General features: G+C 41.1%; 2 protein-coding genes across 5 annotated transcripts in view; one reads left to right on the top strand and one right to left on the bottom strand.

Moving 5' to 3' along the window:
• Positions 1–635: 635 nt before the first annotated feature.
• Positions 636–12765, top strand: LOC116393114 (amyloid beta A4 precursor protein-binding family B member 1-interacting protein-like). Its single transcript, XM_031865126.1, has 13 exons — positions 636–670; positions 3047–3106; positions 4633–4708; positions 5448–5653; positions 5743–5814; positions 5893–6052; positions 6187–6308; positions 6397–6471; positions 6559–6702; positions 8769–8879; positions 10824–10922; positions 11080–11164; positions 11709–12765. Exons 1-13 carry the CDS (start codon positions 638–640, stop codon positions 11828–11830), a joined length of 1365 nt encoding a protein of 454 aa, XP_031720986.1. The 5' UTR covers positions 636–637; the 3' UTR covers positions 11831–12765.
• Positions 12060–24137, bottom strand: part of LOC116393113 (abl interactor 1-like) — a 23184-nt gene continuing 11106 nt past the window's right edge. Inside the window, exons 4-11 of one of the 4 annotated variants that reach the window (XM_031865121.1) lie at positions 22488–22502; positions 21672–21775; positions 21226–21366; positions 19853–19953; positions 19031–19246; positions 17293–17382; positions 14788–14973; positions 12060–14659 (exon numbers count right to left, since the gene is read on the bottom strand). In XM_031865121.1, the coding sequence (XP_031720981.1) occupies positions 14484–14659; positions 14788–14973; positions 17293–17382; positions 19031–19246; positions 19853–19953; positions 21226–21366; positions 21672–21775; positions 22488–22502 (1029 nt within the window). In that variant the 3' untranslated portion in view covers positions 12060–14483. The remainder of the gene's footprint in view (positions 14660–14787; positions 14974–17292; positions 17383–19030; positions 19247–19852; positions 19954–21225; positions 21367–21671; positions 21776–22487; positions 22503–24137) is intronic. The other 3 variants (XM_031865122.1, XM_031865124.1, XM_031865125.1) reach the window with 3 other exon arrangements.

Genomic DNA, 24137 nt, shown 5'->3' on the forward strand with positions numbered 1-24137 from the left:
AATGCAAAAGGAACACAAGGCGAAATGAAAAGACACACAAAATAGGATTTAATAAGAGACAAAGTAGAAGTGAAATGTATCAAAACACATGAAAAAAACAGGAGAATTACACTGCAGTTACAATGCAGGGGCAGATATGAATACATAGTTTTAAATTATTCTTTCAAAGCACTGGAAAAGCGAAACATTTTATAAGAACTGGACCTCAAGAGTCATGCAGGAAGTTTGCTGATGTCACCAAACTCTTTATATTTCACAACATGATATAATATATCCCCTCCTGACATGTGCAACAAAACCAACAGAAGAGTAAGAGAGATGTTCATCAATTATGCTACATAATCAGGCAAAATAGGTGGTGATGTATTATGGCTCTACCATGATTGTGTAGGAATGTAAGAAATGAAGAGAAGAGGAAAGAACATCATGGTCAGTAGCTGTGGCACATAATTAGAAAAACCTCACTCCGCTTTACTGGAAATGCAGTTTAATCTACTTCCTGGTATCACAGGAAGTTCAGCTAATATCTGCAGAAGCAGTGCAGGCAAAGTCACGTGTTCAAGTGGTTTCTTATAGACTGACCTCTGAGCGTTTTAGCACTCACACACACACACACACACACACACACACACACTCTATGATGCTCCCATGTGTGAAAGAGACAGAGAAGGTAAGAACTTTAAATGACAGTCAATGTTTTCTTAAGGACGTTTATGAATGGTAGATATGTATTATGGCAACTGTATACTAAATCGATATACTAATTGTATATATTATGTAAATATATATGTATGTATTTTATACATACATATATATGTATATACGTATATATTATCCTTTCTGTTGGTCCCTTTAAGAGTTAAATACTTCAGCAGCCACATCAGCTTTGCTTAGGACAAACACATGTCCTCTCACAGCCGCCAATGAATAGTTGTGCAACTAATTAGAAAACAGTAAGAAGCTCTCGACCACAAGAGAAGAGAAAACATAGTGATTTACTGTCATTAGGCAATGCTTTGTGATTCCTTTCATGCATATAAGTCTCCAGAAATCGCTTTTTGTCTTTTTGGCCAGTCCGCCTGTTGCTTGCCTGTCCGTCTCTTGATGTGTGAGACCACAGTGGGAGAAGGCAGCAACAATCTGACATGCCTGATGAGAGCATGGCATATATAAACAAATGGTGGTTTTGTAATGGATGCTTTGATGAGCACATGCCAGGGATCACTGACATGTACCAGTAATTGAATAGACATACCTATGTATAATAAAGAAGTTACAGAAACAGAAGTCAGGATTGACTTTCACACATGTCAGGCAGAAGTCCTGAGAGGCCACAAAGGTAAAGTTCGCTTTCTTGATTAACAAAAGTCACTTTCATATGGAAGCAATACTTAGTCCACTACCGTCCTCTCAACTTCCCCCTCCACCTCATTACAGTTTAATGGATGGTCTGTTTACTGTTCAGCATAAACAGACTGAACAGCACAGGCAGGACTTTATACTGAATGTACTTCGGTATGCACATTAGGCTGCATGTGTGTGTGTGTGTGTGTGTGTGTGTGTGTGTGTGTGTGTGTGTGTATACATATATAACTGTGCATGAAGTAGAACAAGTGGTACATGAAGCGATAGACAGCAGGACAGAGGCTTTAAACTAATGAATGTCTACAGATGAGTTTCCGTATATAGGACAGAATATGCACTTTGCACACTTCCAGCTGCAGCTTTAATGTGTAAAATCTATCAGCGTAAAGGTAAACAAAGCCAAACAGATGTTCGCCATAGCTCGCCGCCTATTTAGAGTAACCGGGATCTTTACTTCTGAGAATGTATTCACTCTTTCTGATGCACTCACCTATATCACAATGTGATCCAACCCGTGTCTTAAGTATTAAGAAAGTTAAATAAGCTGAAAAAACGTATAGTATTAAAGAATCTATAATCTCGTCACATACTGAAGCTTGGTCAGGACCCTTGGAGTCACTTTCTAACGCACTGGGTAGCCCAGGACGTCAAACTTTGGTTCCAATCCTTGCTGGTTGTAAATCTTACCACCAATACTGCCTCTACATTTGCTGTTTCCGGCTTTCACAATATATTGTTATTGATAACCACACACAGCAACGGTCTCAAATAGTTGGCAAGATGAACAGAGCTCATTCTTCAGTTTGCTTTTTAAGCCGCTCCACATGCGAGATGTATTATTGATGACCCTAAAGCTGGCAAAGTACCGCCTCCATATGGTCAAACCCAGACTTCCATCACGTTTTTCCTGATAAAAATCTTTGATCTCAATGAAGCAATTGTTTTCCACCAGAAATGATCAATTATAAATGCAAAGAATGTGCACCTCACATGGTGTCTTTCAGCAAAATGAGACAAAGTAATGACCAGTAAATCAGTAAGTGGACCCAAATGATGCAGATGAGGTGAGGTGTGTTTGCTTTCTTTACCTGTGACACACTCAGCAGAGTTCTTCTCAAACCACCTCGTTCCCCGGTTTACTGAAGATAAAGGTCACTGGTTAACTAGTGAAAAAAACAACGTGTGCAACTTCACTGCCAGAGCAACATGGAAACTGTTTGGAACTGCCACGCACGCTGCTTTGTCACTTTGTGGAGAAATGGCAATGACATTGCATTGCAGTGCTTGTAACTTTGAGCATGTCTAGAAATAGAGATCACATTTCTGGGGGGGGGGGGTTTTCTGTGTGGAGTGATTAAGCTCTTTTTGCATATTGTTTATCTGTTTTTTACAACTCTGACAGACATATCCAAACTGTATATGTGCATGGGCATGCATGTGTCCAAGAGTGTTTTTATTTCTATACCACAAAAATGTTGTTATAGAGTTTATTTACTAACTTTTCTGCTTGCTGCATGACAAGCTATTCAACAGCTGGTGCCGGTAGAAACTGAAATTAAACTGAACTGAAATTATCCAAAGTTTTTCAGTTCCTGATGGTACTGCATTAGTCACTTCCTACACTGTGTTTAATCCCTGTACTGCGGCTAAAATCTAAAATGTTTCTCTGTACCATTCTCAGATGGACGACATAGACTCCATATTCAGTAGCTTGCTTGGAGAGATGGATCATCTCTCTCAGGTGAGTCGCACAGCAGCTGCTGCTGTCAGCTAAATGCTAACATCAACACAACATGCTCACAGTGACAACTCTAACATGTTGATGTTTAGCATGTATGATGTTTACCGGATTAATTCGCCCAACAATTGTTAAATGAGACTATGTAACGTACAACTTAAGCTGGTTGGAATGTCTTTGTTTTCAAAGACATTTAAAGGACCTACAAATGTTTTTTTGAGTTTGTTTTGTAGGTATTTAGTCAGAAACCTGATGATGACGCTTTGAAAAGTAAACGGGAGACAAAGATAATACAATTTATCCTAATGAATGTCTAAACAAGAGACCTCGTGGTGGCGCTAGAGGAGTCAAGGGATCATCAGAGTCAGGGTGATTCATCCTCTGAGAACCATGAATGGCTCCATTAAATTTCATTGCAATCCAGTCATCAAACAGTAGCTGAGATATTTCAATCAGGGCCAAACTGGTTTGACCATCCGACTCAAACTGCCGTGCTTTTTGTACAACACATCCCATGATGCATTAGTAAAATTGATCTGGAATTTTGAGAAACAACAGTGTGACATCAAACATCTTTGACTCTTACACTTTGGCCGACTGCTCCCATGAGTGCTTTTGTTACAAGAAGCGAATCAGAAAAATCACTCAAAGTTTACCTCACTAATCTGGACATTATCTGATTACACATGGCAGTCTTTGTTTTGAAACTGAAGCATCAGACAAAGAAATGGGAGGCGACGCTGAAGAGTGAAGTCATCGCATCTGGATTGGACCGTAGGCCATCGTTGCAGATTCCCTTAAGCACACATAAGCTGCTCATCATATAACTGCGGCTCGCCAAGAAAAACATTACACTCTTCTGATTGATGCGACCCTGAGGCGCAATTCATTATTGTCCATTTCAAATCTCTTGATGCAAGCTAAATGAGTGCAGCCCCAACAACGGGATCAGTCTGGAACATTACATCAGCGATACTAGAAAAAAAGGCTCTAGATGTCATTATGCCTCTTGGAAAGCCATCACAGTGACAAACACCACTCCAGAGACTGTCAACAGACTTGGCAGGAAGAGCATTTTGATTCAAGCCTAGATCCTCTCAGAGTCTGAGAAACAAAAGGATTTAAAGTGATTCCACTCATCACCCGTGACTTTAAGAACTTTGGAGGTGTCATTTAAGCAGCAGCTCCAGCATGACCAACATCCCAGTTTAGAAAAATCTGTATTCTTTAATGGACTGTATGATTTATTGTCTGTGCAGGAGCTGAGTGCAGTGTGTTCTCTATTAAAGGAACAGCTTGAAAACAGAGCATAATAAAATGGCGGGAAACAATCACTGATAAATAACAGGCTCATCATGTAACAATTTCAAACAGTTCAGAGCCTTTCAAGGACACATATGGCCCACATGACTTCTGTGTAAAATGCAATTTAAAACAACCAATGGAATTAAAGTACATTTTTCAAAATATACAACTGCCATGGGTGCTGTGAGGTGTTGTTAATTTACCATCTAATTTCTTCATTGCAGAGTTTAATGCCTGCAGAAGTGGGCCCTGACTCACAGACACACAGCACCTTCTCCATTGGCTTCACAGACCTAAACGGTACAGTAAGTGCTCGTTCAGATAATGATGCTCTCATCAAAAGCAAGAATGGCAGATAATAAAGCTTCAATCTCCAGATCAGCAATGTGACAGAGCTAAGAGTCACACTGCCCTGGCTGAAAGTGTGATGTAGAAGTGGAGGAGATGTGATGCAGTCTTTCAAGAAACATGGTTTCAGTTGAGAGACGGGGAGTGACGTTTTTTCTTGTGCCAGAAGGTCACACCAACCTCTTGAAACCAGGAGGGATAGAAGTGGAGATGTTTTGGAAACACCATAATGTTTTGGGGATTTAGATATACAAAAAAAAAAGATAAATTAAATCAAATTAAATTATGAGGGGAAAAAATTAAGTTGGGTCAAAAACCAAGCTAGTCTCTTGCTAAAGTAAAGTCAACAAAAGTGAAGGAGCAAAACATATTTACCTTTGATTCAATGCAAAGCGAGAGAGTTGTGTCAAAGAAATGACTTGACATTTTGGGAAATAAACTTTGCTTTCTTTCCGAGAGTTAGATGACAAAATTGTTACTGCTCTCATGTCTGTACGTTAAATGTGAGGCTAAGGCCAAGAGACAGTTAGCTTAGCTTAGCATAAAGACTGGAAACAGGGGGAAACAGCTAGCCTGGCTCTGAGGATCTTGTCATCAGTGTGATGTTGAGGGATTAAACCTGGACTGGTACCTTTATAAGTCCTCTTCTCTAATATTTCGGGGCCACAACTGTGCCCTGATCTCTGTACAGAGTCTCTTAATGAACTGGAGGACCACGACCTGGATGCTCTGGTGGCTGACCTCAGATCAAAATCAACCACCTCAGATGGCCGACTCCCCGCAGATCAACAGACCAGCAGCTGTGCAGCAGCCTCAGCAATGGCTCGGGAACCTGAGCCAGCAGCTGCCCGTCCTCGACCATCGAACTCTACCGAATCCTCTGAAGGGCTGCAGATGGTAAACTAGAATACGTCACTGATCATAAAAAATAAAGTTGTAATGTCATGAAAATAATAACTGATTACCTCTTGTTATTATTCTTATAGAGCGAACCCCAGACAAAGGCAGAGAAAATTAAACTGGCTCTGGAGAAGCTGAAAGAAGCCAAAGTTAGGAAGGTAAGTCAGCAGCTTTGTGTGAGTCTCTCTTAACTAAGCAGTCCTATGAAGTTAAACCCAGCTTGCTGCCTCCCCTAGTTGATAGTCAAGGTGCTGATGAGTGACGGCAGCTCCAAGACACTGATGGTGGATGAGAGACAGACTGTCCGAGAGGTTCTGGACAAGCTGTTTGAGAAGACACATTGTGACTGCAGCATCGACTGGAGCCTGTGTGAGACCAACCCTGAGCTGCAGATTGGTGAGATGAACATGTACATATGCTGTACATACGCACTCAGATCACATGCAGAAAACATAGCACATGCCAAAAAAAAATCATCTACAGAGGCAGGAGACACTGTTTTCAGCCCACATGTTTTCTCATCATTTCAGAAAGAGATTTTGAGGACCATGAGCACTTAGTGGAGCCCCTGTCTGCGTGGACTCGCGTCAGTGAAAACCAAATCTATTTTGTGTCAAAACCTGAGAAGTATGTGATGTTCACTGACCCTCAAGTGAGTAGGGGTTTTCTTCTTGCCAACGTTTTATTGCACTGTTTAATGCTTATTCGGTAAATTGAACTATGCTTTTCTCACCTTGCAGTTATTTTACATGTGGAAAAAGAAGAAAGCATGTTTGAGTGGGATTAATGAGCAAGCCAAACAGCTCTTACTCAAGGTCAGTTACATTGCCATACCATATTACTGGAACTATGTTTTAAGTTGAATGTCTTTTAAGTTTTGCATGTAATCTCTGACCCTTTAGGAGCATTTTGGAGGTTCCACTCTGATTGTTCCTGATCTTGAGGGCAAGCTGTACCTAAAAGAAGATGGGAAAAAGCTTTGGAAACCTCTCTACTTCATGCTCAGGGCCTCGGGCATTTACTATGTACCCAAGGGAAAGACAAAGGTATGGCAGATCAAATACGTTTTTCAATGAAAAAATCCACGTCATATTCAAGACAACCCATAAAGGTGGGAGATTACAGTAAGTAATATAGCAACTGTGGTGAAACCACCTCCCGACACAAAGCCTAGAGAACATCGTCATGACAGTGAAGCTTTCTTACTATTCTTAGATAGCTGTAAGTGACTTGTGTCTGAAAGTATATAGCGTTATTTTAGGTTAATTTACATAAACTACATAAACTTAACATTGTAACTAACTAACTACCTTCCTTGCGATATTTAAGAAATAGTTTGACATTTTGGGAAATGCCTCACGGGCCACAGCTAGCAGTCGATTCGCTTATCTTAGCATAAAGGCTCCGTCCAAGGGTTAAAAAAATCCATCTAAATCTCAGTAAGTAACAGCTATAATTGTTTGTTTATTCCTTTAAAAAAACTAAATGTCAGAATAACAAGTTGTCATCAAGCTATTTGTTGCTCCATGCTTAGCTAACGTTAGCTAAACTAACAGACACATACACATAATCCCCTATAAAACCACAACCTGTCTATCAAACACTTTTAACGGTAGAAAACCAACAAATATAACATGTTAATGATTAACTTTAAATGTAGTAGTGGGAATATTGTTTGGGTTTATTTTTTTTTACATTTAGACAGAGTTAGGCTAGCTTATTCCCCCTGTTTACAGTCTTTGTGCTAAGCTAACCAGCTGCTAACTCTAGCCATAGCGTTATATTGGACGTGCAGACACGAGTGTGGTATTGACATTCTCAACTATGACTCATGACAAAGTGCTTTTAAGATGCATCGGTGCATCTATACATTTGCAATGTTGACAAATGGTATTAGCTTTTTCATGCAGTCTGTTATCAACTGTAGGCCTACAGTTGAGAAAATTAGAAGAAAAAAACTTTTCAGGGCAAGTATGGTAGCAGAGAGACAAGATACTTTTCCCCCCTGTGAAGTCTATGATTGCTCACATCTGAGCTCCAAAGTGTAGCAGAGGCAGAAAGGCAAGAGAGAGCGAAAGAGAAATGAAGATGGACAGTGAGAATTGAGGCCTCGTCACTGTAACTGTGTTACTGACACAGAAAGGAAAAACACCGTCCATGCAGACTCTAACAAAAAATCATCCAAGAGGAAGAAATAGATGGAGGGCAAACTGTGCGAAGCAGATGTGCAAATCGCAAACATAAGAGAGCTGCAGGAATCTTCTGAGGTCAGGACACAAGAACGAAGCAGAAGACGATCTAGAAAGGACAGTTCAGTAGGCAGGGGAAAGAGAAATATACCAAATCAGACAGAAATAAAAACGAACAAAAAAAACACAACAGCTACTATCATAAGTAAAGAGAATACTGGAGCTGTGATCCTCAAGCAGGCCAAGTTAGAGATAAAGTAAGAGGTGGAAGAAGAAAGGGGGACAAAGGTGGGAGATCAAGTCAGGAAACCCGAGAGAGCAGAAAAGGGAGAAGTCAGAGCAACAGTTATCCTCTTAGAGTCACCTCCACTTCCAAGAAGCTTCACTCTGTAGTTTCCATTGAATCACAGCAGCGATGTCAGTGTGGTTTCATGTGTGAACACGATGTGTTTCAAATCAAAAATGTAAGAAATGCTTTAGAAAGAAAAACAAAATATTTCCCTTGACACGAAGCTTCATGGTGGACTTTCTTTGGAAATGAAATGAAGACAAATGACCTCGCACTGACTTGTTTTCTTTGAAGTGTCTTCATTTTTAAATACCTTCCATACAATGAGATTGAGAACATGTATTTCATCTCCACGACATGATGACAAAATAGAGAAACAGTATTTAGACCACTCCAATTACCATTTCTATGTTTGTGCGTAAATGTAATCTGTAAAGCCCATATGTGAATTTTTCCACTATTCCCTCCAACCACTTAACAGAATCTCTGCTGTGCACAACACATTTGCAGGATAACCAGAGAATAATTTTTCATATATATAAACACCTACATTTGTACAATATGTATAGTGTATAATATTTTCCACATAATAACATTCCTATGATGGTGATTGGCTTTTCTCTCTGTCCGGCAGGCTGTCAGTGATCTCGCCTGCTTTCTTCATTTTGAAAAAGTCAACATCTACACCACCAAAAACTACAAACAGAAATACAGAGCTCCCACCAACTTCTGCTTCATGCTAAAGGTAAACTCAAACAAGTGTGATCACTAAAAGTTTAATGAGGTAAAGTCATTGCAGAGCACATTTGTGTAATCTACCTAGTGGGTCAATTTTAATCTGTCGTTGGGTGGAAAAAAGGTCCTGGCAAGAGAGAAAAATGTACGCAGGCTGACGTCTACAACTATAAATAACAAGCAGCACCTATTTCTGGTATTTTTTTTCTTAAAAATCTCACCTACCCATCTGTGTTTTTTACTGTTTTAAGAATCAAACCATGTCATATTCATAACTTGATGTTCAAATTGAGCTAGTGCACTTTCAGGTGATTTACAAGATACATATAATTGTTTTCCCCCCAAAACATCTTCATCATCATCATCCTGCACTCAAACCTTCACCAATGTGAGGAAATTAGACATTTGAGAAATCTGCATTAACAAAAAAAAAGGTTGGTATTTCAGGCGGGAGGATAAAAAAAGTTTTTTTTTCTATTTGACAAGTAGTCTCTCCACAACATGGTCAGAGGTTTGTCAGTTCATGTGTATGTTTAAATGAAGCTGTGTTGGGCACTCGTTGGCCTCTTGCAGTATGACGACACTACACTTAGAGGACCATGCAGCTTAGATTAACAACGCATCTGAGACAGGAGAGAGAAAGATGGGATGGAGGAGAGAAGTGAAAAAAGCAGAGAAGTATAGTCACTTGGGCAGAGGTGAACATATGCGGGGTTTAACATCTTGGTGGTCAATATAGACTTTACAGCCTTTGAGTGTCATGGTGCAGTGAAATCTTGATCGGACCCAAATGCAGAAAGCCGGGACAGACGGTAGGCTAACTTCAATATTTTAATGAATTTTATCTCACAGTTGACAAGAGTCCATGCAGGAGACATGTTTGTCCAGCAGGCAGGTAACAAGCAACCGGTTGACAGGTAACTGGTAACAAAAACTCTAGACAGCAACAATGACAAACCAATAAGGAGCTTAGGAACTGAGGTAGTATAATAGTGACTGTCTGACTAACAAAAGGAAGTGAGAAGAGGTGACCAGGAGGTGAGGTGAGTGCAGGACTACTGAGGCACAGGTGAAGCTCATCAGGGCAGAGCAGACGATCAAAAAGGTGGGAAAACTCACCAAAACAGGAAGTCAAGCCAAACAGGGCACATGAGGAGTGAACTTCAAAATAAAACAGGAAACAAACTATGACAAAAACAACCCAGGACCATGACAATGAGCACTGTTAAATCACACTATATATATCCACTACAGAAAGCACTTTCTGTAGTAACAACAGCTTGGTTACATCAAACATGAGCATAGATTGAGAGGGAGGCTGAAGACAACGAGAGGAGGACTTTACACGACTGCACTCCTACACGTCTACAGATAAAGAGCAAAGCTGTCAGAAGACATGAAACGTGTGGCTGGCAATGACAGCTTTGTCATGTTGAGGGGAAGTGAGACGACTTAAGAGAAACCAACAACCCTCAACTGGTTTTGCCCATATGACTTGTAAATGAGCAACATTGTGTATTCACACATTGTAAATACACTGCAATGTGTATTTCTGGCACCTTGTTGTTGTTTCAAAGAATTGCTTCTCAACCGTGAGAACCGTTTGTTTTCCTAATAAATAAAAAAAGTCACATCTAAGTTTTCCAATTGTTGTCTGTTTTAGATTCAATTCAACTAATCAAGTGCCACATTCCCAGTGAAAATATTTTTCTGGTCCTGTTTTAACAGTTGTAGTCATGAGTGAAGGTCCAAAGTGCAGCAACAGTTTGGTACCAGCTGCCCTCTGCTGACTCGTATGTGTACTACAACAGATACACAAACTGGCAGCAGAGATCAGTTTTGACCATTGTTTTTATTATATATATATATTATATATATATATATATATGCAATACTAAATCAAGGGAATGGCCCTTTAACCTCACTGTTCTCTCTGCATGTACTCTTTCCCCAGCATCCCTGCCTCCAGAAAGAGTCACACTACATGAAGTTCCTGTGCTGTGATGACGAACACACACTGTTGCTTTGGGTGAACTCCATCAGAATAGCCAAGGTCAGATTCAACACCGTCAGCAACACAAATCACTTTAATGTGAGCAGTTCAATTAGAAATCTATTGAATCTGTTTGCACTTCAGCTTCAAATTTGGGAATTTAAATAACAAATATAGACACTTCATCTAAGTGTGTGTGCTCTGTCTATGTGTTCAGTATGGGACTGTCCTGTTTAAGAACTACCAGGCTGCAATGAAGAGAGCCTCCAGTTCGCAACCTCCCCACTCTGCTGCACACAAAGGTGAGTCTACACGTTTCAACGGCAGCTGTTGTAATCTCTTGGAAGCTTTGTATTAAGGAACCTAAAGTGACGTTTTGCAAAGTTCGTGTGTGATTTTTGTAGTAAGTGCAGACTGCAGTGACTCCTAAGCACTATGATTACCCAAAATTCCCTCGCTCAAGCACTGAATCAGCCAAAAGCTGATTCAGCTCAAAAGGTGGCATGTCTGTATTAGGTGGAGGCAGTATAGAATTTGTTCGTAGTTAGAATTAGTATGTATGTTGTTCAATTGCATGTTTACATTTTACTTTTCCTTCCAAAACAGAACTCAACCTAAAAGTAAAAAAAAAATGCATGCATGGTATTTATTCTTGATTCTAATAAAATCAAAATGACACCAGTCTGAGAATTCTGATGTACTTAAGACCAACATTTTACTTGGAGCTGTTTGTACAGACAGGCCCAGGTTAGAAAACAGCTGCTTTTGAAAAAACAAAATAATATAGAATAGGAATACCACTATTAAAACCCACATCTCTGCAATTACTCTCATTTGTCTTTACAGACAGATACAACAGCCCAAAGCCAGATCCGGCTCCACCCAAAACCACAAACGTGGAGGACTATCCACATGAGCCACCACCTGACTTCATCCCTCCTCCTCCTCCTGGACAAACACACGTTTGAGACACATCCTCCCCTCCCTTCAGCCTGGATTAAGCCAGTTTTGCCTCCCTATGCACATGTCTGGACGAATGTGCCAATAATATGTTTTTAGTAATGCGCTCCAGTGTAGCAGTAGCATCACATGAATATGATGCAATAGATCACATTTTAAAAGCTTTTACTTATACCCAGACGTATACAACGTATACTTTCATTCAGCTTTACGACACACAGACCACACACACTTATGTCCACTGTTTCAATGAGCTGTTTATTAAAAAAAGACTGTACATAAATTTCAATGAACACATAATATGTACAAACTGAGAGGAGAAGACAAATATTAGTTTCTGTTCCCATGAACATTTAAGTTACTGATTTTTTTTCCCCCCCACCCACGTTTCATCATTAAGAAAACACTCATCAAAGAAAGGCGCCTTGACCTGTGATGCCCTGAAATGCGAGACGTTAAGTGGTAAACATTACAAAGTCATCAGTGGTTGTCTCATGATTTCTCTATGAAAAAAGTATAAATTAATCCGTTACATACAAACTGCTAGCGGACGTTCCTCAGCAGTATCCGACACACAAAGAACAAGTTGAATGCGAAGCTAGAAATACATTAGGTAGAAAAAGTTGTTTTCTCACAAAAGATTACCTCATGATGGAAAAAATACAATCAAGAATGGGATGTAGTGGCAAATCATTCACTGTAACGATGATTAGAGACTTTTCTTAGCTGAATGAATACTGTTGATTTGAGTCATTGTCTGTGTGGAAACCTGAAAATGTTACCTCTGGATAATAATCCCCTCGCAACACATTATCCATTTCAAAATAAAAGCATGTGTTCAATGCCCGTTATTCCCAAAGTATGTATGATTGTGTTTATGTGGATAGTTTAAAAAAAAAACATTGATTGTGGGATAAGCTTCAATGATATTTGACAGCAGGTTTTTTTTTACTTGAACCAACAATCACTTTTCAAGAGCAGGCATCTTATTTTGCAAAAGAAAAGTAGTAGAAATCAGAACAGAGGTCTTCATATCGGCACTGTTTTTAAGACCTCGGGATTGCGATTCATTCCTTCACTGCAGTTAGCAGGTCATTCATATGTAGCACAGACTTGTATCTTGCGTGTAGATCGACATAAACACACCGTAAGTAGCAGACAGAATCGAGCTATAGCACATCACTGCCGGGTTGCTTACATTCACTAAAATAATGCAGAGGTGATTGAAGACGATTACAATCAAATCTGATAAATGTTCATCCTCTGGAAACGAAGCAATGCGACTTTAAACCCCTTGTTCCACTTCTACAGCATTTACAGCAGTCTTGGTTTGAGGTTGTTTAGCACCGATGTAAAGCACCACACACCACTGAAGGAATGGACGAGTGTCAAGGTTTAGGGGACACTTCTGGATAAGCAACTCATGAGTCAAAATCAAAAGCAAAGAAGGGAAATCGTGAAGTCATCACGGTTGTTGATGACTAACCAGTGCAGCTATTCCAACACAATGGAAAAGGACATGTACACACACGGGTTAGTCCTTCCTCTGCTGCTCCTTGCGAAGCAATCTCTGCTACAGTAGCTGGACAGCGATGATCAAACGTGATATAGTGGCGACTGAACATAGAAAAATAGATGAAGTTAAAATGGCACTGTGAGTGATGAATAAAAATGAATATTCAAGTAAAAAATAAACAATTCAATTGAAAACAACATCCGATCTCGGCATCACCTCCGCTGACGCTGATGGAAAACTCACAGGTGAAACACAGCAACTGACAAATGTACTGTACTGGCAGCTTCTCACGTCACAGTTTATATACAAGAGAACAGAAAGAAGAAGCGGTCGTCTTTTTTTTTTTTTTTTTTTGTAATGCATTCTATACACTCAGTTGACCCTTTGTTGACAGCAGCCCCACATACACAGAGCATAGTAAATACACAACTCCAGGTTGCTTTTGTTGCCTCTTAAACATCTTGTGATTTGGACATCGACGGCATCAAACATTCAGTCGTGTCCTAATGCACTTGTTGATGTCTGTTTGTCCTTTTCGGGTTGTTGTTGTTGTTTTTTTGTAAGGTATGATGGATGTTTTTTGAAAGGAGGGAACGGTCGGTCTGCTGGTCTACAGTGCAAATAAAGGGGTGGGAGCTACACTGCCTCATGAAATCCTACTAATACTTCACTGTCTGGATCTACTGCATACTGGAAATACTGGCTGCATATACACTAAACCACTCAATCTAGATTTACTTGGCATTGTTTTGAAATTACTCCGTAATGTCTCGCGAGGCAAAATGTGACAGTTAAAAGTTTGAGAAGTGCTGCCGACCTACGCGGGTGTAACAGCGGCAGCAGAAAGGCCTTCGTCTCCTCCCTTTCAGCCACAGTGTAAACTAACAGACCCCAGTCCAAAGCTTCAGCACCCCCCCGTCTTTGTGCGACACATTTTTTGTGTGTTTTTTTTTTTTTGGGAGCATGACAAAACCGTGCAAGCACAAGCCCCCCCCCCCCCGCAAAAAAAAGAAAAGCATTTGAAAAATCCACCATGGCACTTCATTCATGAACCGCAATCACTGGACTGCAAAACATCTGTACATCCTCGCGGTTTTACCGCCGCTCACAACTTGCAGTGCCATTCTGGGTGTGTTTTTTTGTGTTTAGTCAGCATAGTGCATGATCGACTCCACGTAGTTTCCTGGGAAGAGTCCGGTGACGCCGTTAGCGACACCTTCATACCAGCCGTCATCGTTCTTCTTGATTATGTAGATGATGGCTCCCTCCATGAAGGACAGCTCATCCTCCTTGTCCTTGCTGTAGTCATAGATGGCCACAACTGGAGGAAAAAAAAAAAAAATCAATAAAAGTTATCGTTTACAAAAATGTAAACGAACATTAAGTTGAGTGTTTTTTTTCAGTAAGAAAGTCAGTTTTGTAGAAGAAAAGTGGAAAGCTGCCACTAACCTTTCTCTAAATAAACCTTGGGGGCCCAGAGGGGGTCTCCGTCAGCGTAGGGGTCGCTGTAATGGACCACCGCGGCCTCCTCTTCCTCATAGTCCACAGGTGGGGGAGGAGGAGGGGGAGAGGGCTCCTCAAACACACCCATGTCCTCTGGGGGAGGCGGAGGAGGCGGGGCGGGGCTGTCTGTTACTGAAGGAGGACGGACACCGGAGGAGAAGAAAATCATGTGAGACAATAAGCAAGAGGAAAAAGGAGTGCACAGATAACGTGTTTGCTCTGCTGATCTCATCCGTCACTGCAGCCGATTTCAAAATGGCTCTCTTTTATTTATTCTATTTTTTGATTGTGTAACTATTTTTTTTGCAACAAAAAATGTCACAGTGAAGATGAGGGACAACGGGACTTTAAAGTTACATACATATTGTTAAATGAATGTTTCCATATTGACAGCCATCATGTAGGCCGACAGAAACCTTTATGAACCCGGTTACTGTGGAGACTTATGCATTTAAATGTTCACTAGAGGGCAGCTTAGGGTCATTTCTGCTATTTAGTATGTCATCCTACAGCTTCAACTACTACCACCACCACCACCACCACTACTACTACTACTACTACTACTACTACTACTACTACTACTACTACTACTACTACTACTACTACTTCAGTTATATTTTTTGTACATTCTATTTCCTAACATGAAGTTCTAAATGTTGTTTTCAATTTTCAACCGCTATCTACTGTATTTTTTTTGAACTTACGGTATGGTTTTTTACTTATTGTGCATAAAAAGGATGTTTCAGATGTTTTTAAAGCCTCTTCCTATTTATTTTTACGATGGCTTCCATTCACAAACTTGTAGGATGTGTATTTTAGTTTTGTCCCCTGAGAAATGAGCAGCGGCATTAGAAGCATGCAGCCTGAATATTTCCTGGAGTCAGTTTTGAGTATTTACTCACACAGTCGGTGTGCTTCTGTGTCTGAAGGCTAAATGTTCATCATCCACCTCTCTGACTGGCTTAATAACTCACACCATTCATTAAGCGTGAGAAAAGCCTGACTTGGTCCTGACACTCTTCCACCGCTGCAGCTGCTACAGTCTTTTAAACACAATCATGTCCAGAGATGAAAGAAAAACTGAACCTCCTCGTCTAACTAATTCATAAGCCGGCTCTTGAATTAAACAAACTGCAATAACGCACCAGAGAACTGCTTACGTACCCTTTTTCTCCACCGGTCTAACAACTGACTTCTAATCTGTTTAAGCATTAAGAGCTGAAAATGCTTCACAATATAACAAAAGCTGTCTTGCATTTTATAAGTCCAGTCCACCGGCCCTTTAAGGTGTGTGTAAACACAGCATACGTTACAGTTGGCGAGGACTATATCTGACTGTATCAATAGTAAATTACAATTTGAAAAGCTTGTGTTTCAAGTGATTATATATGAGATCAGCATTTCTTGGCTTATTGTTTGGATATTTCTTCACGGTGGATGACTTGTTAAGACATTACTGAGACCCTCTTTGTCTGTTCAGTCAGGCGGGTGGCTATCGCTGGTCATACTAATGAGCCTTCTTCTTTTATTTACATATTAATCCCTTGTTTCTGGTGGGACCTGTGACATGCTGCACTTCCTGTGTGCCTCGGTCTGCTTAGAAGAATAAAAGGAAAAGAAAGCTTAATGGATATAGGTTCACAGTCCTTTATATCAGAATGTCTACTGGTCTAAGACCATAAGTATGTAAATAATCCATTCTTTGTAGCAGTGTAGCAGGCCGGCAGTCTGCATCACCAGACCAACACAGACAGTTGGATCGCTACGCCGCTGCATTTCTCCACACAGGCGGACGGTGAATCAGGACACGGCATCGGGTCACATGAGGAACGGGACGCACGCTTTCCGTGATCCATCACCATGGCAACAGACAGTCAGCCCCCCCCCTCCCCAGACCCCAAATACAGTGCAAGGGAAGGTGTGCCGAGTGTAGCGAGCCACAGAGAAGAGTGTAGAAGTGAGGCTGCGTGTGGATGTAGAGGCCGTTTCAGAGCATTGATAAGAGATGTGATGAAAGGTGTCTCTCTATGTATGTTAATGGAGACCAATTAATACGACCAATATGACTTAAAATCTGTATCGAGATAGATTTAACAGATCTGCATTCTATTCTCACTTCATGGACATTCAGTGAAAATTGTGATTTGAGTAAATTTAGCTCGTTAAGAGATTTGTAATGTAGGTCGTTCAATACATTCAGTTATTTGTTCAGCCCCACCTACTGTACATACTGTATGTGTGTTTTATGCAACTGTGTGGTAGTGAATGTGTCTCTGAGTAAGTGGATGTGAATGTGAAGAGTCATCTTATTTGAGATTTTTGGAAAAGCACAGCCTGTATGTGCACAAGTGAGTGTGTGTGTGTGAACTATAATGGGTTTAATTGAACTCACACATGTGTATCTGCTTAACTCAGTGCACGTGCATGTTTTTAAATGGACTTTCTACTTACTGCTCTCCTGCATTCTGGCAACAAAGCCGGTCAGAGGGATCTGTGGGGTCAGCTGGACCATTGGAGGAGGAGGCGGAGGAGCCACAGACACTGGAGCAGCAACACCCAGAGAGGCAGACAAAGCAGCAGAGAGACAGAGAGGGAGATGGAGGTGGTGCACAGGGAGACAGACAATGTCAAGGGAAGAGCAAACAGACATAGCAGAGGAGATAAAGTCCAAACACAGAATGGAGAAAGAGAGGTGCACTTAAGAAAACAATAAAAAGCTGCTGAGTGAGCGAAACAGTGCAGAAAGCATTGCTGATCAACTCATTTACACATTTTCCAATCATTGTTCTTTTGTGTGCTGCGCTTTTCAAGCTAGGCTGAAGGAGGCATTCGTCTCATCTCGGTCTGGAAATCTACCTCATCAGCATCCGATTCAGATCAAGAGCAGAAAGGCTGTAGCTAGCAACATGTTGCTGCTACGGAGAACGAGCTGCAGAGCCCGACACGGACCTAAAGACAGTGGCAAGGTGGCAAGGTGGCAGCTCAGGGGCTGTGTGGTGGGAATAACAAGGCGTGTGTGTGTTCGTAAAAAAAAGCATTTACAGGTAGAGCTGCAGCATCTGTATCTGATCTGATTAAATGCTAAATTAGAGTGGTATGTCTGGATCAAGTGCTACATTTAGTCCACCCTTTACTGAACAGCCTAGCATCCATACAATCTCCATCATCTGCCTAATGAGGCTTTTTGCTTTTTTTAAAAAGGAGATAAACAAACAGACAAACACAGCTTTCCTTACTAACAAAGACATGATGTCACACGAGCGCACGCCAGGTCTGACTCGTAAATCACATATAATGGAAAAGGCGTCTGTGAACTCGCTGGGCAGTAATGTCTTATTATTCCACATCCATCCACAGCTACGCCCCCGAGAGATCAATGAACTCCCTCATACTCTAACTAGCCTTTTTTTCCCCTGCTATAAGGCTTCCACTACATTCAGCAGAAATCCAAAATGTATATTTCACTTGAATTAAATTTCAATGAGTAGACATTACGGAGATCGTATGCTGACCCAGTTACAGACCCTGGTCGATGCAGCTCTGCATCATTGTCTCTCTCCTCCCAGACAAGACAAACAGCCTCCTCCGTCTGTGCCAAGGAAGATGCTTGTCCTTTGAAGGAGAGAAGCCATTAGATGAGAATGGCTCGGAGTGATGGCTGCCAAAATAAATTATGTCTTCTGACAAGAAAATATGCATATGTCCTGGGTTTCCCCTTGTCTCGCAGCTATTTATGTGTATGCTGCCCTGAAATGCCTCCCGCCTGCCTGCCTGTCTCTCCTGAACAAGAAGCCTTCTCCGGCTGACTAAAGTGATGAAGTCATAACTCAATTACAAACGGTAATGAAACGCTCTGCACAGCAGTGGTGAGGTGGGAAGGTTTCAACATACCCTGACTTCAGTAATTATGGTTCATCATTCATTTCCATTAGCCTCTGGAAGGGCTAGCCCAAGCATATGTTTTAGACCCAGAGGATCGTTTTTTTTAGCAGTTTCACATAATTATAGATTGTGGAGTCAAAGCGCACGACTGCCAAGAACGGACAGTAAAATACAAGCTTCCTCTCTAATTTATACATCCTGTATGAGTGAGTTCCATCATGTCAGACAAGTCTATTCCTACGCACCAACCATCTCGTAAAGCAGACCATCTACAAACTTACATTAATGATGACGTTTTATTAGTTACCTGAGTTCTGTGGGTAGGCAGGACCCCCGTTGATGTGGGGCTGCTGGGAAGAGACGGAGGGTGCGCGGCGGTAGGTGCCGGTGGCTGACACCATGGAGGCCGAGGAGGTGGTGGAAGAGTTGTGACGGGAGATCTGGCGGGAGATGGTGCCGAACTGGGACATGGGTATGGGACCCAAGCCGGGGCCCTGGGGCACCGAGGCAGAGGATGTCACCACTGCAGGACAGGAGAGGGTGAAGTGTTAATAGTATGCATTCATTTTCAGTATATTTCCATGCAGAATGTCAGAAAAAATAATAGGTTGCTGATATGATGAGAGCATTTAAATTCAGTTTACTTACACTAAATAAATAAATAAAAATAAACATTAAAAAACAGTGCAATAAAAACCTTTTTGAACAAAACTCTCATCTTGTTCTTAACCACTTTAATATTTGTTGCCCCCTGTCCTAATCCCCTCTTCCTTTGCTTCCTGCAAGATGCAAACATTTGCCTGAAAAGTACTTTCTTCTGTATATATTTAATGTATGTTTGAGAAAAAACTGAAAAACCTGATCATAAGACAATACCTTTACAATAATCTGTGTACCTACAATGTTTCCTCATAGGTATTTTATACAAGCTGAAACACTAAGTTAAGGCCTGAATAAAGCTAAATGCTAATCATTTTTCTCTGATTTTGAATGTGACTGTGTGCATAAAGAGGACAAGTGACACACAGGGATAAACCGAGCCTACAAATACAATATTACTGTAACCAGCAGTGAGACGTCACTGTGTACATCTGTGATGGGCAGTTAGAGTACGACTGCTGAGACTCACCTTGGCCCATACTGGGAGGGGAGGGGGTGGGAACTGCCAGTGGAATACCGCCTCCACTGCCTCCGCTGTTCTCCCTGCTGCCGCTACCGCCACTGCTGCCACTGCAGACGGAGTTAGAAAGAGTCTTTATGGCGATCATTAGAGGATGTGTGCGTGTGACAAACTTAAATTACATGACAAGAGTTTTGACATCCCATCATTACTCTCTCACATGTCACTCTGTCATAAAAACATCATCGTCGCTGTGGCAACATATTCACAGTTCTGCGAATGCGCCGTCTGGCACATTCGCACATGAATACTGGGCACAGATTTCGGGAGCACACATACACAGTGTATGAAAAAACAACACGAGAGCCAAGGCTTGTTTGGAAGGCATAAAGAACCACGATCAAATCTGTAAAGCTCAGACTAAAAGAGTAATTACACTTCGACCTTTAGATGCAGGAATGTTGTATAAATTGCTATTGCTATTGCTTTTAATTTGAAATATTAGTGTAGTTATCATGAGCAAGAAATAGAGATAAAAGTTGAATGCCATGCTGAACTCTATGCTCTATGTAATAGCTTTAGTTAGCTGCTGATATTAAAAAGACAATATTTTAATTGCAAATGTAGTCTTTATTTTAGCAAACGCTAGCACCAGTAATCTGGTGCACTGACACTGTGCTGTTGTGGATAAATGGGTATAATGGATGGACGTATTGGTGCTCCAGCCACATGGGTCTGTACTGATAACAATGACTAGGATGGTCAAAGTAAAAACAAGAAAATACACAAGCTAAGACTATAAAAACTGAGCAGTTGACGATCAAAAGATACACAGGTGTTTTCACTTCCGATTGATTACGTGTCCTCTCAGGATTAAGTGTGGATTTCAATCAACTAAGCACACACAGCGTTGAGGAGAGGTCTAATTAGCTTTTATCTGAAGCACCTGTGGGAGTGAATGAAGTGTGGTGTGTAGAGCCTTTAGTGAAGTAAGTCACAGGCAACAGGCCTTTGTCACAAACACAGACATGTTGACATACCACAGTAGGAAACGCACGGTTATAAATAATTAAATAAATGATGGCTGAATTACATCAAGCTGTCATAGCAGGGTTAACAAAGGTGTAATTAATAGGATTAATTATGGCCCTGTTACGGCCTAGTATTGTGTATGCTGGCTCACACTAAATACAATGGGACCATAATTATCTTTTTATCAATTGCACCTGTGTTTACCCTGCTATGACAAGTCAAAATGGCTGCTGTGAAAGGGGCCTTTTGTGCATGCTGACTCACTGTCATACCGGGTCACTTAAGTAGAACAGAGACATCGGTTTATTATTATTACAGCTTTGCAGCACTGCATTCACTCCCGGGATTACCTGTGTGTCCTGGGCCTCTGGTTGAGCGAGGCTGTGCGTGCGGGGCTGTGCTGGTTGCCCAGTCGGGCCGGGCTCGTCATGTAGTCGTTGGGCACCACCGGAGGCTTCACCGGCTCCAGGGTCTTGTAGGGAGTGTTACGCCTGGGTACAGATAAACACAGCCAAAGTGGCCGCAGTTACTTCTCAGTGTTTTCATGAAGTGAGAGGAGCTACTTTGGGCTTTTACAGACATTGTTTATGGAACATCGGGTGGGTCCTGGTGTTTATGACAACCACTGTGTAATGTAGGAATAGTCTCAAACTGCCAGTATTAACATATAAAAGATGTAATGGTGTAATGGTCCAGAGGGCCTATACCGCGAACATATTTCTTTCTGTTTGTGCAAGAATACACATACACAGAATACATATATTTTAAAACTACTACCACGGCTGTATGTTCTTACCCCAGGGTGCCACGACCAGCCATGGGGGGGCTTGGGGGTTTCTGTGAGGGTGGGGTGGTCCTGGAAAGTGTCCCTCCTCTTCCTGCTGCATTGTTCCCATGTTGCTAGAGGAGCAAAGAGAAGTTAAAACATTATTTTTGTATAATCTGAGGTGCTGACACCAGTGTTTCTCCTGCCAATGAATATTTAGGCTGAGGAGGAGTCACTTAAACCTATAAGAATTAAGACAAACTTGAATTTTGTTCCTATGATTCATTTTTTGGATAAACACTGGCACAAAGGCTTCTTTTTTTTTTGTCCATATAAAGACATAGACTAGGACACGAAGAGAGACATGAAGGGGCAAAGGGAACAGATGGCAGCACTTTGTAGGTGACTGGCTGCCTTTGTGGATGTCTCTCTGTAAATGGATGAGGATATAACAGGAGATAGGAACATGTGTTACGGGTAATTACTGTAAATATCAAATATAATATTTCATATATCCTGTTACCATGTTTCTGCATTTACTGTAACATACATATAGAGTTGAAGCTAAAGTATATTCATGGTAGAATTTCACACCAGGTTTATACTCACAACAGTTAAGTTGGAAAAAGGTAAATTAAGTTAATTAAAGTGAATCAATGGTGACAACAGGAAACAAGAGACACAGTCGGTGTAATGACGCTGCTTTGTAGCATCGTAATAAATCAGCTATTTCATGGAATAATTTTTCTTCAATGAAAACTTAATTCCAGGTTATCAAAATCTAAAATTCATGTATATGTTTTTTACAAATGAAAGAAAAATAAGAGAAAGACATCCATCTCTTACCTTGGCCTTAAGCCACTGACAGCAAGCAGGCAAGAAGGAAGACAGAAAACAAGATATGCTCATTGGTTAATGGTTAAAGTGAGTTTAGTGAAAGCAAGTGGGATATTTAAGCAGTATGCAGGAGCCCCATGTATTCATAATTAATACTGTACATATGTATAAACGGTATATAACGTTTAAGAAGAGCATCATGAATAATATATAAGACGGTAGAGAAATCTAGAATCTAATGAAACATTTTGCCCCGAGACTCACGTGGTTTGAACTGACCAGCTGGCCGAATGAACACATACGAAAACATGATGTTTGAGTCGAGGGTCTCTTCCTTTCTAATGTGTTACGGTTACGTGTGTGTGTGAAAAGCTTGGGGAAATATAGCAGCTTTTCAAGCTACCAACGTCAACACACTGGGCAAAGATGAATTACAGCAATCAGTGTTCATTAATTTAGACTATTATTATTTTCCTCTGGTGATTTAATAACACTGAATTATACATTTCTAATGTCAATAAAAGCCAAATTGCCGTTGTCTTAAATGACGTAATCTAATATTATTTAATGCAACATTAACAGGTTCTAGCACATTTTAATCTGTTTAGTTTACAAAATGTCAGAAAATAACTCAAAGCTTGCTCATTTCCCTGAGCCCAAAATCACCATAATTATTGTTCTATGAAGTCAGTCACCTGCCTGCTAGAAACCCACTAAACAACCCAAATTAGGTTTTACCCAACGAAGAGGAAGAAATAACTTCCTTTTGTACTGACAAAAAAAGGAGCAGAAAAAGGTGATACCACCACTGACACAAAGTGAAACTACTCACCAACCCTGTCTGTGTGAGCGTGTGTGAGTGTGTGTCAGTGTTTAGACTTGTGTTATGGACCGTAATCAGAACGAGAATCACTTAAATCGCTAGACAATAATGAGCGGTGCCTGAGCTACATGACATTTTAAGTTTCAAGAAGAAGAAACCCGGGCAGTAAAGCACAACAAGGTCATAAATAACAGCTGTGAGATGTTCAGACTGTAATGTGGTCGAAGACGATGTCACCCTGGTAACTGGCAGTGGTGCCAGTAAAGGCTGTTAAGGTGGAGGGGTGAGCACAGTCATCCGTAAATGTGTGAACGGGGTCTTTCCATGCTCGAGTCGGACTTTCCATCTATCCATGACTTCCTCTAGTTATGTGGAGGAAAATCAGAAGGGTGATGATCCCGGTCCACCACTACGATGAGGAAATAGGCTGTAACGATGGAGTAATAATAAGCTGCCATTTCCCCCACGAAGTATGAACTCACCATTAACAACAAACCATCTATCCGTCTGTCTCTGTGGGATGCAGTAGTGAGTGTGAAATGATATCAATCCCTCTGAATTATTCACAAACATGCGAGAGAGAGAGAGAGAGAGAGAGAGAGAGAGAGAGACAGACAGACAGAGTGAGAGAGGGAGAGAGACAGACAGAGAGACACAGACAGACAGACAGAGTGAGAGAGGGAGAGAGACAGACAGACAGAGTGAGAGAGGGAGAGAGACAGACAGAGTTCTGCGAGAAAAATGTGGAATGGGATATTATGCATTTCTGTCCATGAACAAAAATGCAGCCACACACACACACACACACACACACACACACACACACACACACACAC

Source organism: Anarrhichthys ocellatus, unplaced genomic scaffold (genome assembly GCF_004355925.1).
Source record: "Anarrhichthys ocellatus isolate YVR2014 unplaced genomic scaffold, GSC_Weel_1.0 scaffold32, whole genome shotgun sequence".
Taxonomy (NCBI): Eukaryota; Metazoa; Chordata; class Actinopteri; order Perciformes; family Anarhichadidae; genus Anarrhichthys; species Anarrhichthys ocellatus.